Source organism: Perognathus longimembris, chromosome 2 (genome assembly GCF_023159225.1).
Source record: "Perognathus longimembris pacificus isolate PPM17 chromosome 2, ASM2315922v1, whole genome shotgun sequence".
Lineage (NCBI taxonomy): Eukaryota > Metazoa > Chordata > Mammalia > Rodentia > Heteromyidae > Perognathus > Perognathus longimembris.
In genome coordinates, this window is record NC_063162.1 from 144,167,169 (window position 1) to 144,186,246 (window position 19,078).

Below are 19,078 nucleotides of genomic sequence, written 5' to 3' on the forward strand. Positions count from 1 at the left end.
GTGGCTAATCAGTAGTCTGTTTTTAATTTTCGAAAGAAAACCTCTTCTTACCTTAGGACTTTGCAAATGGTGTTCTTTCTTTCAAAGACTTCTCTCAAAAATGTTTCTTTTTTTTTTTTTTTTGCAAGTCCTGGGCTTAGACTCAGGGCCTGAGCACTGTCCCTGGCTTCTTTTTGCTCAAGGCTAGCACTCTGCCACTTGAGCCACAGCGCCACTTCTGGCCGTTTTCTGTATATGTGGTGCTGGGGAATCGAACCCAGGGCTTCATTTATAGGAGGCAGGCACTCTTGCCACTAGGCCATATCCCCATATCCCCAGCCCCTCTCAAAATGTTTATTTGTCTCCCATAGCTCAGCTTAATTTTTTTTTCTTCAGGAAAGCTTATCTTTTACTTTATTTAATGAAAATGAGAGGAAGTTGGTTAAGATAGGAGTACACTTTCAACAGACTTAAAGTGAGTCATCTCTAGGGTGAGAATGATATAGGAAGGGCTTTTTAAAATTATTATTATTGTTTTTGCCAGTCCTGGGACTTTGGACTCAGGGCCTGAGCACTGTCCTTGGCTTCTTTTTGCTCAAGGCTAGCACTCTACCACTTGAGCCACAGTGCCACTCTGGCTTTTTCTGTGTATGTATGTGGTGCTGAGGAATCGAACCCAGGGCTTCATGCATGCCAGGCAAGCACTCTACTGCTAAGCTAGAGCCACAGCCCCAAACCCTTTTTGTTTTAAAATTTCTTCAAGTTTAGGAGAATTGCCTCTGAATGATCATCTATCCACTCACCCACACACTCACCCACCCATGCATCCATCCATCTACCACCCATCCATACATCCACCCTCTTACAGAACTCTGGCCTTTTCTCCAGTAGCATCTAATATAATTTCATGTAAATTAGTTTGTCTGTCCCCAAGACTGGAAGTTCCGCCAGGTAGAGACTGCTTCTTTTGTTAACTGCTGCATTACCAGGGCTCTAGAAGCATGTAGGCACTGAATATGCCCTTTCCCAGGAAAGCCTTTGATCCCACTTAGATGCCCTAAAAGAAGTAGGTGGAGATGGTAATAAAATTTGTGAGCTTGGTGGTGGAGACAGTGTCTTATAGGCAGAGAGATAAAAGGTTAGGGCTGAGAAAGAATGAGAAAATGTAAGACACTTGTTTAATGTAGTCTCCCCAACCCCCCCAACATCCCACTCTCCGCTAAACATGTCATTAGACAATAATTTACCTGCTCCATTGCAGAATTAGGTAAAGCCAGATTACAAAAGTAGAGAAAAATAATTTTGCAAAATTAGAATGTGTTAATAGCTGGATTGGGCTTCAATATGACATGATTGTGTTTCTTCAAATCCTTCATTAAAAATGAAGTGTGTGGGGGCTGGGGATATAGCCTAGTGGCAAGAGTGCCTGCCTCGGATACACGAGGCCCTAGGTTCGATTCCCCAGCACCACATATGCAGAAAACGGCCAGAAGCGGCGCTGTGGCTCAAGTGGCAGAGTGCTAGCCTTGAGCGGGAAGAAGCCAGGGACAGTGCTCAGGCCCTGAGTCCAAGGCCCAGGACTGGCCAAAAAAAAAAAAAAAAAAAAAAAAAAAAAAAAAATGAAGTGTGTGGAAAGATACACGTCCCCCTCAGTCACTCAGCAAGAAATTGCCTTTCTTGATGGGCAACACTATTTCTTCTTTGATGCTCGTTTTCCTTCTCCTTTCCTTGGTTTCCCCTTTCCACGGAGTTTCTTGAGACGCCTTTGCTCATCCTTAAAATCCTGATGCTCATCTCTAAACAAAGAAAGAGACATTAATCAACTGGTTATTATTACTTTTTTTTTTTTTTTTTGCCAGTCCTGGGCCTTGGACTCAGGGCCTGAGCACTGTCCCTGGCTTCTTTTTGCTCAAGGCTAGCACTCTACCACTTGAGCCACAGCGCCACTTCTGGCCGTTTTCTGTATATGTGGTGCTGGGGAATCGAACCCAGGGCCTCATGTATACGAGGCAAGCACTCTTGCCACTAGGCCATATCCCCAGCCCGCTGGGCCCAATTTTTAACCCTGCCTATGCAGTTTTAAAATAGATTGGTTTTGCCAGTGGCTCACACCTGTAATCCTAACTACTCTAAGGCTAAGATCTGAGGATAGTGGTTCAAAGCCGGCCTAGGAAGAAAATTTTATGATATTCTTACCTATAATAACCACTAAAAAGCTTGTGGAGTTGGGACTCAAGTGGTAGAGTGCTAGCCTAAACAAAAAAGCTCAGGCCAGCCCTGATTTCAAGCATGCGCATACACACTAGATTTTTTTTTTTTTTTGCCAGTCCTGGGGGCTTGGTCTCAGGGCCTGAGCACTGTCCCTGGCTTCTTTTTGCTCAAGGCTAGCACTGTACCTCTTGAGCCACAGCGCCACTTCTGACTTGTTCTATATACGTGGTGCTGAGGAATTTAATCCAGGGTTTCATGTATGTGAGGCAAGCACTCTACCACTAGGCCATATTCCTATCCCCCTGATGTTTCAGTCTGTAAATACAATGGACAGTATACAACAGACCTCTTCTGGATTAGCTATGAATGCTAAATAATTCTCAACAGAGCAGAAAGGATCATACCTAAAATTATGGCAGGAGAGAAGCAAGATGATGAATTAGAAGCAAGCAGAAGCCAAAGCTGCCAGAAAACTGTGAGTTTTGAGGGTCCAAATGAGAGCCCAAGCACTATCAGGAGGCGAATTACTGTCTCTGGGCAAGTGGGAGCCAGGTGGAAAGCAGCACCAACAAGAGCGAGGCAGGAACTCCATCAGTCAAGAACCAGAGCCGTGGGGCTGGGGATATAACCTAGTGGCAAGAGTGCCTGCCTCGGATACACGAGGCCCTAGGTTCGATTCCCCAGCACCACATATACAGAAAACGGCCAGAAGCGGCGCTGTGGCTCAAGTGGCAGAGTGCTAGCCTTGAGCGGGAAGAAGCCAGGGACAGTGCTCAGGCCCTGAGTCCAAGGCCCAGGACTGGCCAAAAAAAAAAAAAAAAAAAAAAAAAAAAGAACCAGAGCCGTGATGTCACTAGGTTGGGGTGCATTCTACATGAGTGGGAATCCAAGTGGGAGTTGGTAGGACCCTAAGCAATGTGGGAGTCTAAGATAAAGCCAGAGACAGGCGGGAGCAAACTGCATGGGGAGGAAGTTGGGAGCAAGGTCAGAGGCAGAAGTCGCCATGAGTGTAGTGGGCGCTGTTGGTATGCAAGCCAGGAGCGAAGCAGCAGCTTCGGAGCCCAGCCGGAGGGAGCTTGCAAATAGCCCTTTCTGTCTCCATCCTGTCTAGGGGTCCTGGCTCAGAGTCTGGCAAGGTACTGGGAGGGCACTCTGCCAGCGAGCTAAGTCCCCACACAACCTGTGCAGACTTCAAAAAGCTAGAAACAAAATGACTTTGGAGAAGAAGTTACTCCTCCCAGAGAAGTAATACTTATTCATTTTTCATTCAGTTTGTTGTATTTTTATCATTTGTCTTTCTCCGTACATGTTCTTTTGTGTTTTTGTAATTATTTTGGCATCTTCCAAACAGATTCAATACTGGAAAATTGGCTGCATTACTCAAAGATACCTACAGTTCAGCGCAATCCCCACAATCCCAATGGTTTTCTTCACAAAAAGAGAAAAATCTGAAAATTCAAATGGAATAAAAAACTCAGATATCCTGAGCAGAAGTGCAATGCTGGAGTTATTACTACAAATTATACTACAGAACCACATTACAGAAACAGCATGGCACTGGAACAAAAACAGATATATTGACCAGTGGAATAGAATGTTAGATCCAGAAATAGATAGAAATAGATAGGATCCAGAAATAGCCATGGTTTTTTTATTTTTGGCCAGTCCTGGGGCTTGGACTCAGGGCCTGAGCACTGTCCCTGGCTTCTTTTTGCTCAAGGCTAGCACTCTGCCACTTGAGCCACAGCGCCACTTCTGGCCATTTTCTGTATATGTGGTGCTGGGAATTGAACCCAGGGCCTCATATATACGAGGCAAGCACTCTTGCCACTAGGCCATATCCCAGCCCCCAATTAGAAAGCTTCTGCAGAGCTGGGAATGTGGCTTAATAGTCGAGTGCTTGCCTAGCATTCATGAAGCCCTGGGTTCAATCCCTCAGTTCCACATACACAGAAAAAGCCAGAAGTGGTGCTGTGGCTCAAGTGGCAGAGTGCTAGCCTTGAGCAAAAAGAAGCCAGGGACAGTGCTCAGGCCCTGAGTTCAAGCCCCAGGACTGGCAAAAAAAAAAAGTTTCTGCACAATAAAACCATCTGTAGCAATAAAAGACAGCCTACAAAATGGGAGAAAATCTTTATCTGCTACTCATTCCACAAAATAATAGCCAGAATATATACACAAATCAAAAATACCAAAAGAACAATTAATGAATGGGCATATGAAATAAAAACAAATATATGTCTCAAAAGACATATAAGTGACCAATAAATGTACAAAGAAATGGTCTATCTACAAGTAAACAACAAATGCTGGCAAGAATGTGGGGCAAGGAAACCCTTATACATTTATACTGGTGGGAGTATACATTTAGTGCTGTAACTGTGGAAATCAGTACAGAGGTTCCTCAAAAGGCTGAATGAAGAACTAAGAATATGATCCTCCTATATCATCCCCAGGCATATATACAAAGGAATAAAAGTCAGCATGCAACAGAATATCTGAACTCCCACGCTAATCACAGTACTATGGAATCAACTTAGGTGCCTTTTAATCAGAGAATAGACAAATGACACAGACAGACAGACAGACAGACAGACACACACACACACACACACACACACACACACGGACTACTGCTCAGTAATCAAAGTGAATGAAGTTTTTGTCACCTGCAGAAAGAAGACTGAAATGGAGATAATCATTTAAGTAAAATAAGTCGCACATCTCCTGTTTTCCTTCTGTTCTTGAACCTAGGGCCTGGGTGCTGTCCCTGAGCTCTTGCTCAAGGCTAGTGCTCTACCACTTTGAGACATAGCACCACGTCTGGTTTTCTGGTAGTTAACTGGAGATAAGAGTGTTGCAGACTTTTCTGTCTGGGCTGGCTCTGAATTGTGATCCTTAGCTCTCTCCTGACTAGGTAGGATTACAGGCATGAGTTACGCTCGGCAGATCTCCTATTTTCTCTAGCATGAAAACCCTCTTACTCGGACTCTCACAACCTGCCTGTGGTCTTCTCATGGATCCCCAAGCCTACACTTCTCCTGGGTGATTCTAGACACACTTCTGCAAGGCCTTCTCTTGTCTCTTCCTCGCTAGGTGTCTTGTGGCTCATTTACCACCTTAAGCTCTGCCTAACCCTCATCCCCTCACTGGGGCTGGCCGACTGTCCTGTTCCGTTCAGGCTGTAACAACCCTTTCTCTACCCGCCGCGGGCCCTGTCAGTGCATCCATCCAGCTCAGCCGGCTCTGCCTTTTCCCTCACAGCACGTAACTGATTGATTTATGATTTTCCCTCCTTCCTTCCCTCCTCTGTTTCTTTCAACCTTTGGACAGGAAGACAGCTCCACAAGGCAGGGGAATTTGTTTCTGTCTATGATAAAACCTAGAACCTGTTTAAGTGAGTGAATCAATTATTCTTTTAAGAAACTGTGCTTCCTTTGCAGGCCTTTGAATGGGGTTTTCTTTACTGAAGGGTCTGTCTGGCTTAATTATGCCAGATGCTTTCAAACGCTTTGCATGGAGTAGCCCTTACCATAACTGGTAACTAAACTCACAAAAATCATTTTGCTTTTCCAGGGATAACTGTTAATTATTTCTCTCCCCTGGTCTCCACAGCCATTTTTCAAATAGAACAGCAGGAAACAGTTCAATAGTTGAATATGATTAATTATGGGTTATACTCTCTTCAGGAGATCTGGTTTCCAATATTTTATTTTGTCATAATAAAATCAGTTTTTATTTTCTGAGCCCAGACTAATGGCAAGAGATATAGTCCCATGCAATTCTAGACATTCAAAATAGGTCATGGTGTATAATTTCTAATAATATTTTAACTAAGAATACTGTGTGTATGTGTGTGTGTGTGTGTGTGTGTGTGTGTGTGTGTGTGTGTGTGTGTGTGTGTAGGTTGTGGGACTTGTACTTGGGCCTGGGCACTGTCCCTGAGCTTTTCTGCTTAAGGCTAGTGCTCTACCACTTTGAGCCATAGCACTACTCCTGGTTTTCTGGTGGTTAGTTGGAAATACAAACTTCATGGCGTGTCCTGCCCTGGCTGGCTTTGAATTGTGATTCTTAGATCTCATTTTGGCTAGGATTACAAGTATGAACCACCAGTACCCAACAACAATTTTTCTTTTTCTAAAGAAAAATCACCACACAGATATTTGATCTTTTTTCTTTCTAGATAAGCATATAGTACTGGGTGTACCCAAACATGTTAAGAGCCCATGTGATTTATACATTACTCTTAGCGAGAATTATAGCTTGTTTAAACCTAATTCATACACTAAAAAGCTACAAAATAAAAATGCCAGAAATGAGTGGGAGGAAATAACAATCCCAATAACACTGCCACCAGCAGAGAAAGGAGGCAGATCGGGGTGGGCAGGGGCTCTGCTCAGCTGACACCAAGAACCTGCTGCCCTGGCAACCCCGGTGCTCCTGGTGTTTTCTTCCACAGCATGTGGATCTGTTTTTCTCTCAGTATTCTTTCCAGAGTGCTCTTTGATTAATGAATTATTAAACACTGCTCCAGTATCAATTCAACATTAGTCACGTTTTAGACATAACTAAAATATGTATAAAATATCCCAATAAGCATGTGTTTAGTGCTTTTGTTGTTGTTTGTTCCCCAGTGTGTTCATTATGGCTATTTGGAACGAAGTCTTTTCCCCACAAATTATACCTTTTGAGTGACCTGGGTCTCTCTTATAAGATCCATAAAAACTCTTAAGAACATAAAGGGTATAAAAATACTGAGCCCAGGCTGGGCTCAGGTGGCCTACACCTGTAATTCTAGTTACTCGGAAGGTTGAGATCTGAGGATTGCCATTCAAAGTCAGCTAGGGCAGGAAAGTCCATGAGAATCTTATCTCTACTAAAACTAATCAGACCCAGATGCCCCTCAGTAGATGACCGGTGTGGCATATATACACAATGGAATTCTATGCCTCTATCAGAAAGAATGACATTGCCCCATTCATAAGGAAATGCAAAGACTTGGAAAAAAATCATACTAAGTGAAGTGAGCTAGACCCAAAGAAACATAGACTCTCTGGTTTCCCTTACTGGTAATAATTAGTACACATCTAGGAGAGTCCTAGCAGAAGATCACAATAGCTCAATAGCTATGTACATATGAACACATAAGATGATGCTAAGTGAAATGAACTCCAAGTTATGGAAATAAGTGGTTTATCATTGTTGTTATTTCCAGCATATCATGTGAAATTATGCCATTTTCTTGTCTTTCTTCCCCATGCTTTTACCCCGGATGTCACTGTAACTGATTTTGGTACTCTGGGTATTGTAAGTATGTTTATCAGAAGTAGGGAAGGGAAAGGGAACATCAAAATGGAGAGACAAAGGGTAAAAGGCAAACCAATGCAACAGCAATACTTACAAAACTATAAACCAACTGTACAACTTGGGGCGGGGTGTGTGTGTGGGGGGGGGGGAAGAGATGGGAGATGGGAAGGGGGAAGGTGGGAGAAAAATGAGGGAGGTAACAAGTTTGATAAGAAATATACTCACTGCCTTAAGTATGAAACTGTAACCCCTCTGTATATCACTTTGACAATAAATAAGTCAACTAGAAAATAAAATAAAACTACTCAGAAAAAGCCAGAAGTGGTACTGTGGTAGAGCACTAGCCTTGAGCACAAAGAGGCACAGGACAATGCCCAGACCTTGAGTTCAAGGCCCAGGGCTGGGAAAAAAAACATCCTCCAGTTCCTTTTTTTTTTTTTTGTCATCACCTGTAAAGCCCAAAAAACCGGAGTGTGCCCATGAGCGCGAAGTATGTGTTGTGGTTCGGATACCAGTCGTAAGTCTCCTTCCTCTTGGCCAGGGGCTGTTCACTGAATAGTTTCACCACTTTCATGGATGTGGAATCCGTAGGCCTGGCAACTTCACCAAAGAGCCGGGCGCTCAGACGAGTCATGCGCAACGCATATTCTGAGAGTGAAGACATTTCTTGAGCATCAGACAGAGCAAGATCCTTACAGCAAGTGAGAAGAGAGATAAACATGTGAGAGTGGGAAATTCTAAGATTATCTAATGAGCATTTTAAAAAAAATACGAAAAAGCAACGAGTCACACATGAACCAGTGTGCACTGGGGCATGTTTTGGAAGAGAGTGATTTCCTTCGCAAGCTCCACGTTTGCCTTCCCACACTGTTTTTCCTCGCTGTAGTGCCCCTTTGACAATGACCTGCTTTGTAATGCAGTAAGTTATTTACTGGTAGTCAGTTTACTTACGTGCAGGCTGATGAAGAGGACAGCGAAACAAGTTCTTCTACCTCAGCACTGTCATTATACCTCTCGGAAAAACAACCACCTAAGCAATCTGTAAATAAATATGCTGACTGCCTGCCATCTAAAGGTATAATCATGACAAAGAAATAATTATGCTGCTGTCTTTATCATCCTTCCTTTGAACACTGTTCCCCTCCAGGGCACCAGGTGGCTCTGAGAACTGCTAATGAGTTATGAGGTCATTTGGCCTCTAGGTTACAGGATTGAATTCTGCCTAGAGACTGAGAGTCTAGAGACTGAGAGCCACGTGGGAGAAACAGACAGCAGTTCTATAGAAGTAGACATTCAATTGCTCAAATAAGAGATCAACAGCTTAAGAGATTCCTGTTATTCTGAATACAAGGCACCTAGTTTACTTATTAATGAAAACTAAGTTGCTAGCTGAAAAGAGTCACTTTTTCTTCAGAGGCACAGAATGTTGAAAAAGATATAAGCATGTAAACCATGATATGCGAAAAGTATAGCTCAGAAGACATAAAAAAGCTATGTAAGTGAACTATGCCACCCTATTCTAGATCACATATGTGGGCCACTATTGGAAAATATGCTAACTAACCTGAAATTTTAATAAAATGTAAGTCTTTGCTGACTAAAAGACTATCTGGGAGCTTAAGTTAGCTGACATTAAAAAAAAAAAAAGGAATTGATTTTGGACAGAAAAAAAAAAAAAGAAAATCTTTTTTTCCTTTCTGGTGCTGGCCCTGGGGCTTGACCTCTGTGCTTGGGCACTGTCCCCGAGCTTATTTTCCTGATGGCTAATGTTTTACTCCTTGAGCCACAGCTTCACTTCTCGCCCTTTTAGGGGTGGTTTATTGGAGGTAAGAGTCTCCTGAACTTTGCCTGGGTTGCCTTTGAACCATGATCCTCAGATCTCAGCCTCCTGAGTAGCTAGGGTTACAAGTGTGAGCCACTGGTATCCGGCTGGACGAATCTATCTTGAAAGCCTAAAATATATAAAACACCTAGGAAATGCTGCCAAAATATCTCTTCAAAATATTTATACATTACCTTTAAATGGCATTTATATCAAATTAACACATCAAAAGACTTCCACATATCTGCTAAGATGCCAATCTGGTGTTGGGCAAGGGCTCTATTCACTTGATAAAATTTCAAAACAGTGTTTGAGAGAATAGACTCAGTGTTTAAATTATGGAGGTTTAATGTCCATTTTAAGATTCATTATAAGAGCAGAGGCTGACCTTAAGCCAACTGCAGAATATCAACAACCACAAACCATTTCAACACCGACCAATCAATCAATATTGGGCCAGCAGTGCCACCTAAAGGCCAGCAAGGGGAAAACTGTCAGTTTCAAGGTCTCTGCAGCCCCAATATAGGGATTACATACAAGTCTTGTTCTTTGCTTTGTCTTTTCCACCATGCACCCCTGGCTCTTGCTCGACTGAGTGGATTCTGGTAGATTGGTACTGTTCTGGTGCTGTTAAGACTAGGGTTATATTTTTATCAGTGACAAAAAGTCATTAACAATGTAATGTCAGACTAGAAAACAGTAACAAATCGGCACTATAAAGTTCCAAGAATTCGAAATGTCTAAAAGACACCCTCAGAAGCCACATAAAGTTTCATTGCATGCTAATTCTTTCTTCTACCTTAGAGTGCCATTTCCAAACACCATTTTAAAAAAATAACAAAAAAAATTGTTTCTTTAACTTTGCCTTGTTTTGTTTAATCACCATATGGCACCAGAATTTCCAGATACTTTTTACCACTGGTGAAATTTTATTTCAAATACTATCACAAATGAGCATTTTGTGACTTTAATCAGTTCTCTCTAAGACAGTGCTTCCTATTGCATTAAAAACTTTAGTTTTGCTGGGCACTGGTGGTTCACATCTATAATCCTAGCTGCTCAGGAAGCTGAGTTCTGAGGATTACAGTTCAAAGCCAGGCAGGAAAGTTCTTGACACTCTTATATCCAATTAGTCACTAAAAAGCTAAAATTGAAGCTATGGCTTAGTTGGTAGAGCACTAGCCTTAAGCAAAAAATCCACAGGTTCAGCACCCAGACTGAGTTTAAGCCCCAGAACTGGCACCAAACCAAACCAAAACACAAATAACCAAACTTTAGTTATGATAAAGAATAGCTATCTCTGGAAAACAGAATAGCTAATATTACAAAACATATGGCAGTGATCACAAATATAGATTAGAGTCTCTCTCTAGAGATACTTCTAAGCCTTTTTTTTTTGGCCAGTCCTGGGCCTTGGACTCAGGGCCTGAGCACCCTCCCTGGCTTCTTCCCGCTCAAGGCTAGCACTCTGCCACCTGAGCCAGAGTGCCCCTTCTGGCTGTTTTCCATATATGTGGTGCTGGGGAATCGAACCAAGAGCTTCATGTGTAGGAGGCAAGCACTCTTGCCACTAGGCCATATTCCCAGCCCACTTCTAAGCCTTTCTGGGAACTTTGTCATTTTGTCTTGAATTCCAAACCAGTTTTTCTTTTTTTTTAAATAGAGGCTACATGAAGTTCTGAGACCTAGCTTTGAGTACTGGCTCTGCCATTTACTACCTGTGCTATTCTGAAGTTACCTATCCTCTGTAAGTATCCTTTTTCTGAATACTAGCTTGCAAGGGCTATTGTGAGAAATGAACAAGACAATGGCCTTCAGTAAATGGTGTAACACAAACCCTTAAACCTCTTTGTAAATTGTGTTCAAATGCTCCACTCAAGACATATTTGTTGATTTGTTGTTGCCACTTAATCACTCGTGGAAGAGAGTGTATATGTGGGGCTAGGGTAGCATATGTGTAAGGGGGGATGATACACTTTACAATTACAACATTTTCCTCCTACAAAGCCTTATCGCTAGAAAAACAAAATAGCAGAGGGATTAGCACCTAAGAACCTGACAGGCAGGAGGAAGAGGGGCTAAGACAGGGTCATCATAGGGTCCTGTTATCTCCATGCCCACTTCCTAATGAGCACATTACTGGAGAGAGTAACCAAAAAGTCACATTAGAATTCGTTCAAAGAAGTTAGATATGACTACACATGGCTATAGTCCCGGTACCAGGAAGGCTGAGACAGGATCACCAGACCAAAGCCAACCTGGGAGGAGGGAGGGAGAGAAGGGAAGAGAAAGGTGGGAGGAGGATTCATAGAAAATGTATCACAAAACCCAAATCCCCAAATTTTAGGAAAGAGAATGGGAATGAGCCTATCAAATAGAATCCTTTATTAGAAGAAAAGAGCCACTAAGTTGCTGAACAGGAAAATGTAAAATCCTTACAATTACCAACACTACTTTTGTTTTTGTTTTTGTTTTTTTTGCCAGTCCTGGGGCTTGGCCTCAGGGTTGAGCACTGTCCCTGGCTTCTTTCTGCTCAAGGCTAGCACTCTATGACGTGGCCCACACTTTGCCTGGCTTGCATGAAGCCCTGGGTTCGATTCCTCAGTACCACATAAACAGAAAATGCCAGAAGTGGTGCTGTGGCTCAAGTGGTAAGAGTGCTAGCCCCAGGACCGGTACAAAAAAAGAAATAAAGAAAAAGGGAGGGAAAGGGAAAGGGAAAGGGAAAGGGAAGGGGAAGGGGAAGGGGAAGGAAGGAACCCGGGGCCCGCACCGTTCCCAGGGCCGGGAGAGATTTCTGCAGAGGACAGGAGCGCGACCCGCGTCCCGCAGATTCGCGGAAGGGCGAGGGGCGGGCAGGGGTTTTGGTGACACCCACGTGATGACACGTCCGAGCTGGTCACTAGAGAAATGGATTCGCTTCACTCCCGGCAACTCTACAGTCCTGGAGACCCCTAGGACCTCCGGCGCCAGGGCCGCAGTCTCCCAGTAACACCCGCCCCCCAAAAGCCTCCAGCCACCTTACCTGCTCCTGACCTTCCTCTCCTGCGCACGCGCCTCCCGTTCCGGAAGACCCGCCCCCTTCCCTGCTCCAAGCTCCCCGCCACCAATGCAGAAGGGCGCTTACAGAAACGGAAGTGTGGCGGCTAGAGTGGAGCCCGGGTAACGACCCGGAACGACTAGCTTCCTCTCTTAGGGCGGGACTTCTAGAGAAGGGGGCGGGGTACATCGACGCCTGCGCAGTTGGGAGGCCCGGAGGCGACGCTTTGAGGGAGTGCGTGCGGGGAGTGGGTGCAGTGGGAGTGGGGTGTCGTTCGAGGCGCAGCCCCGGGGCGGAGGGAGTCATGGCTTTCCTGTCGGGCCCCTCAGGGATGGCCGACTTCTTTGTGGTTGCTTTTTTTTTTTTTCCTTCCCATGGAAGGGCATTACTTGACACCAGAGGCCGAGGTCTTTCTGACCCGTTCTGGGTTCGCGTTCTCCTCCACTCACATCCGTCGTCCTTAGAAGCTGTTCTGGCCCGCGGCCCCCCCCCCCCCCCCATCCTGGCCAGGCCCACGTGCGGGAAGCCTGGCTCGCCCCTGCCGCCGGGGCCTGGCCCTCTGCATCTCCCCACCCTCCACCCCACTGGCCAGGGAGCAGCGATGGGACGCCCACCTGTCGGCCTAGTAGGTTATCTAGACACCCCCACCCCCACCCCGTTTGGCACGTGGTAGAAACACTGTGCATTTTGCTCCGGACTGAATCTGCTTTCAAGGAAGCCACGTGTTGCAGGCGTTTGTATGTTACAACGCTTAATGGATCCTGGGCAGTTCGCTTGAGAAGCCAGCACCTGTTTCTAAGCACAACTCCAGGCTTAGGTAAATACTCCTCCACGCGCCTTGGAATCAAGGCGTCTCAGTGGTTGAGACCCGTTGACAACTGTCCTCCCTCTTAACGGAATTTGTAGTTATTGTCACCGGACAGAGCTGAGGTTTGGTGAAGTTTCCCCCTTACATGCAGGAACCCTTCCCTTAGGGTCTTTGGCTTTGGACAAGTCGCGATGGGAAAGGAAACTTAGTGGAGCTCTGTTGTGTAAGTCAGCAAGCAGGTAACAGACAAAAAGCAAGCACTAACAGTGTGGGTGCTCTCATAGGGAGATAGAGACACACAGAGACACACGGCTCCTTGGCTGTTGGGGTACATATATGCAGGAGGGTCTGGCTTCAGATTGAGCAATCTTTGTTCTGATCACACTTGGTACTTTCTGAGCTTCCAGGTAAGAATGCATCCTGCCACAAAACAGATCATTATGCTCGACATAAGGAGGCAGTGGCCTGTTACCTGCGTTTGGGGCAGGATTTGGCTGTAGGCACCTTGGGGAAGCAATTTTCTCAGGAAGGAATGCATCCTGTTGTCTCTCTTTGAAGCAAAATGGCATTTCTATGTCTCTAAATACCATATTTCTGGGCTGCCTTCACCAGGCCTCAGTTTCCTTAAGTTATCCTGTTTCCTTCCACACCCCCCCCCCCCCACTGACTTTAGTCCCTTAATCTTTTTTTTTTTTTTTTTTTTTTTGCCAGTCCTGGGCCTTGGACTCAGGGCCTGAGCACTGTCCCTGGCTTCTTCCCGCTCAAGGCTAGCACTCCGCCACTTGAGCCACAGCGCCGCTTCTGGCCGTTTTCTGTATATGTGGTGCTGGGGAATCGAACCTAGGGCCTCGTGTATCTGAGGCAGGCACTCTCGCCACTAGGCTATATCCCCAGCCCCAGTCCCTTAATCTTAAGGGAAGTATATGAAGGAATCTCCTTTATTGCTGCTGTAAGCTGACTGTACCTCATTTTCCCTTTGTCCATCCTGCTTCATTTATCAAGTTAAATTTTGGCGGGTTACTAACCATGGTACAGCTAACTGTCATATAAACTTGAGTCGAATGATTCTAGTTACATTTTCATTGAGAGTAATGAGAATCATATGCATAGTTACAGTTCAAAAAACATTCTGACTAGCAGAATTCCTGGGTAAAGTTGCATTTTGTCTTTTGTGTTTCTATGGAGTTGGTGGTGGTGGGGTGTGTGTGTGTGTGTGTGTGTGTGTGTGTGTGTATGTCAGTCCTGGGACTTGCACTTATTCCTGAGCACTGTCCTTGAGCTGTTTTGCACAAGTTTAGCACTCTACCACTTGAGCTATAGCTCTACTTCCTGCTTTTTTGGTGATTGGAGATAAGAGTTTCACGGACTTTTCTGTTCCAGGCTGGCTTTAAACAGCTCCCCTCAGATCTTAGCCTCCTTAGTGGCTAGTAACTTATGCACAGATTCCTATATATTTTGTCATCTTTAAATAACTTAATATAATGGAAAGGCTGGATAATGCTTGTTGCACTCATTGTTAAGGAAATAATGACAAAACTCTGTCTCTATCCACTACAGACACATTTTTTTCCCCTCAAACGTTTTTATTAATAGTTGATTGAATCTACCATGAAGAGCCTGTAGTAATGGAGTGCCTGCTGTATTTGCATTCCCTTGTTGGCTCCATTTTCTTTATCTATTTTCACTTACTATTTGTATTACCAGTATATTTCTGAATCTACATAAACTACCATAAATCTTTTCTGAAATGTAGTGAGGTGTATTCGTTTTTTTTAAAACTACTGTTAATAATGTAATACCACATATTCCATAGACTACAAAGGAAAGAAAAACTTATAAAGGAAACAGGTAGGACATCTGTCTAGCAAGCGTGAGGCCCTGAGCTCAACCCCCTGAGCTCAACCCCCTGTCCTATAATAAATAAATCAGTAAAGTGATTTTAGAAAAGAAAAGAGGTTTATTTTTTATTCATGGTTCTCTTCCAAAGGTGAGGACCCACATGTGGCGATGCGCTTCTTGCTTGCCAAGTCCCACTGGGATGGTGAATGCATCACGGGGCAAGTGTGTATGTGTGTATTGGCATACCCACGTGCATGTGCCTTTATGTTTTCTGATCTCTTACTGTAAAATCACTGTATTCAATCATGTGGACTCCACCCTACTAGACTCTTCTTTAATCACCTCTCAAAGGCTCCACCTTTAGACACAGACAGATTAAGTTTCTATCCTTTTAGTACAATGAAAATTAAATTTCACCGCAGAAAACTTTGGGGGAACATACTCAAACTATGTCCAGACCATAGCACAAAGTATACAGAGTAACAGGTGAATGTTTAGGCAGTTTGTACTATGGCTATCATTAAGTCAAATCACTGAGTTTCATACTAGTCTCACAGAATTTTCCCTTACATTTCTGGAGGTCATACGTTCAAATTCAGTATCACTGAACCCAAGTCAAATGTTGATAGGGCTATATTTCCTGTAGAGACTGGGGAGGTGGGGTGGGAATCAGTTCTTTGACTTTTCCAGCTTTTAGAGGCTGTTGGCTGGCATGTGTTGGCTTGTGGCCACATCATTTCTGTTCAAGACCATCATTTTCAGATACCACTGTACTCCCTAATTGCCACCAACTCCATGTGTGTTTGATTTCCCATCGCTTCCCTCTTATAGAGATATATGTGATTGTATCTAGGACTCTCCTGGCTAATCTAAGATAGTCTCTACATCTTTTTTTTTTTTGCCAGACCTGGGGTTTGAACTCAGGACCTGAGCACTGTCCCTGGCTTCTTTTTGCTCAAGGCCAGCACTCTACCACTTGAGCCACAGCGCCACTTCTGGTTTTTTCTGTTTATGTGGTGCTGAGGAATTGAACCTAGGGCTTCCTGCATGCTAGGCAAGCACTCTACCACTAAGCCACATTCCCAGCCCAGTTTCTACATCTTAAGACCCTTAACTTCATCACACATTCAGAGGCCCTGGTCCAGTATAGGGTAAGGTTTGAAGTCTTCAGGAATTAGGATCTGCTATTTTCGAGGAACACTTTTTTTCAGCCTATGACGGAAGTGGAAACAGAAAATCCATGAAACCATTCCAGCAGAGACTTACTTACCAAAGAGAAAACTGGAATAATAAGAGTGGAAAAACTGAAGAAACAAAACAAGTTAACCCTTTGTGGACATTGACTTTATCCACCTATACCTCCTAACCAATGTTTCGTTATTGTTCTTTTGAGACAATTCTCTCTTTGTAGTTCCAGGCTAGCCAGACTTGAACTTTTGATGCTCTTGAGTCATCTTTCTAAGTGCTGGAATTGCAGGTGGGATGCCCAGCCCTTTCAACAACCGTTCTTTTCTTAAAATTTTTTGGGAGTACTGAGCTTCGAACTCGGTCTTGATCTTGCTTACAGCCGACACTCTTATCACTGCTATCACTCAAGCATGGCTCCACCTCTGCCTTTCTTTCTTTCTTTCTTTCTTTCTTTCTTTCTTTCTTTCTTTCTTTCTTTCTTTCTTTCTTTCTTTACTGGTCATTTTGAAGAGAAAGTCTCACAGATTTTTCTGCCCAGGCTGGCTTCAAACTGAAGTTCTTTAGATCTCAGCCTCATGAGTTTCTAGGATTATAATCATGAGCCACTGGTGTCTGGCACTAACAATGATCTTTTAAGAATACTTCTCATGGCTGAGTATGGTGGCATATACCTACAATCCCAGCTCCATAGGAGGAACTGGTAGATGAATCAGGAAGCACAAATAGAAATATCACAGCCTGAGGCCAGCCCCACACAAAGATGAGAGACCTTCTTCTAAAAGAAAGAACTAAAGCAAAATGGGTTGAGAGTATGGCTCAAGTGGTAGAATGTCCACGTAGCAAGCATGAAGCCATAAATTCAAACCCCAGAACCACCAGAAACAAAAGAAAAAACCAAATTAACAAACAAAAACAACTGCTTATGCTTAGAAACTGCTTTAGAGGGGCTGGGAATATGGCCTAGTGGCAAGAGTGCTTGCCTCGTATACATGAGGCCCTGGGTTCGATTCCCCAGCACCACATATGTAGAAAACGGCCAGAAGTGGCGCTGCGGCTCAAGTGGCAGAGTGCTAGCCTTGAGCCAAAAAGAAGCCAGGAACAGTGCTCAGGTCCTGAGTCCAAGGCCCGGGACTGGCAAAAAAAAAAAAAAAAAAAAAAAAAAAAAAAAAAAAAAAAGAAAGAAAAGAAACTGCCTTATAGTTGGAGATAGACTTATTTATTTTTATTTTCTGAGGTCTATTGTGTTCATATAGTGGGCAGGAAGCATAAGTTGATGCTCTAGTTTGGGTCTTGAATGTCCTGAAAAGTCCGTTTGCTTAGAGCTTATTCATCAGCTTGGTGATATTGAGTGGTGGTGGAACCTTTAAGAGGTGGGGCCTAATGAGAAGTCTTGGGCCACTGGTGGTATGCCCCTCACTGGGGTAAATTGCTTTGTTTTTCAGTCCAGTCATAAAGTAAATTGGCCATTTGCTCCACTACAATCTGCCACTGTGTTGTGCTACCTTGCTACTGTCCCAGGTCCCAGTACAGGGAGAGGAATGGTCATCAACGGAAATTTCCCAGACTCTGAGCAAAACAAAGCTTTCCTCTTTTTAAAAGTTGATTCACATTTTCCTCTTTATAAGTTCATTGTTAAGTAATGGAGAATTGACTGACAAAGTTGACTATGTAAACAATTTAGTTGACCAAGACCAGCATTACATGATATTAGAATGCACCTGTGTCTTGGACCATAATGTAAAATATGCTTCTCCTTCTGGGTTGTGATAGCAGGGAGAGCCTGTGCTGTAGGTGATTTCATTATTCATCATTCTCTGAAGCTGTAATTCCTTACTAGAAGGCAGAGCAAACACCAGAGTTCATATTGACTTCAAATTCGTATTGTGTGACATAGGCCAAGGGACATTGTGGTTATTACTTTAAATAAGTCAATTCATAGATTTCCTATTTCCATAAGTACTCTTGGCATCATATAGATTCTTTTCCACTTCTGCATTTCAAATAGTTCTTTGACTTTACAAAAGAAAAACCTATCACTTACCCAGGATACAAAGCCCTCTAGGACAACAAACAAAAGGAAAACTCAAATGTCTTTGAGAAAACTTCTTGTAATAATTGATTAGGGTACCATAACTGCTCCTTAACTTTCCTGTCTCTTCATGTTGCACATGTAGATGTGTTCCAGTTAAGCGTAGTTGTTAGAAGTATTAGTAACTAGGGGATGGGAATATGACCTAGTGGCAAGAGTGCTTGCCTTGTATACATGAAGCCCTGGGTTCAATTCCCCAGCATCACATGTATAGAAAAGGCCAGAGGTGGTGCTGTGGCTCAAGTGGTAGAGTGTTAGCCTTGAGCAAAAAGAAGCCAGGGACAGTGCTCAGGCCCTGAGTCCAAGGCCCAGGATTGGCAAAAAACAAAACAAAACAAAACTATTAGTAACTAGATATTTGTTGAGATCTTCAGAAATTGGTGTCTTGTGTGAATGTGAATGGTGGTATTTTTAAAATTCCCTAAGAAGTGCATCGTGATGAACAGAGTATCTGTGGAGAACAAAGCAAAATCAGCACAGAAAATCAATCTTCAATATTTTTTGTTGGTACTTGGCCTTGAACTCAGGACCTCATACTCAATCTGCTATTTTACTCATAGCTGGTGCTCTATTTGAGCCATGCCTCCAGCCTGCCTTTTTTGCTAGTTACTTTGGAGATAAAGTCTCTCAGACTTTTTTTTTTGCCTTGATTGATTTCTTTTTTTTTAAATTTTATTTCTTTTTCTTTATTGTCAAAGTGAAGTACAGAGAGGTTACAGTTTCATATGTAAGGCAATGAGTACATTTCTTATCTAGCCTTGGCCTTGATTGATTTCTAACCTTGATCAACCTTGATGC

General features: G+C 43.5%; 1 protein-coding gene across 1 annotated transcript; it reads right to left on the bottom strand.

The window, feature by feature from the left end:
- Positions 1–1,600: 1,600 nt before the first annotated feature.
- On the bottom strand, positions 1,601–12,391 carry Mrps33 (mitochondrial ribosomal protein S33). Its single transcript, XM_048340350.1, has 3 exons — positions 12,342–12,391; positions 7,944–8,185; positions 1,601–1,775 (listed from the first exon to the last, which is right to left on the bottom strand). The coding sequence occupies exons 2-3, from the start codon at positions 8,156–8,158 to the stop codon at positions 1,670–1,672; spliced, it is 321 nt and encodes a 106-aa protein (XP_048196307.1). The 5' UTR covers positions 8,159–8,185; positions 12,342–12,391; the 3' UTR covers positions 1,601–1,669.
- Between the last annotated feature and the right edge of the window lie 6,687 nt (positions 12,392–19,078).

What these genes read in the sequence shown, in the direction of transcription:
- Mrps33 (XM_048340350.1), bottom strand. Translation starts at nt 8,158, where the DNA reads ATGTCTTCACTCTCAGAATATGCGTTGCGCATGACTCGTCTGAGCGCC. An exon ending in CGGTTTTTTGGGCTTTACAG is followed by an intron (nt 1,776 to 7,943) that starts GTGATGACAAAA and finishes TTCTTTGTTTAG; the next exon opens with AGATGAGCATCAGGATTTTA.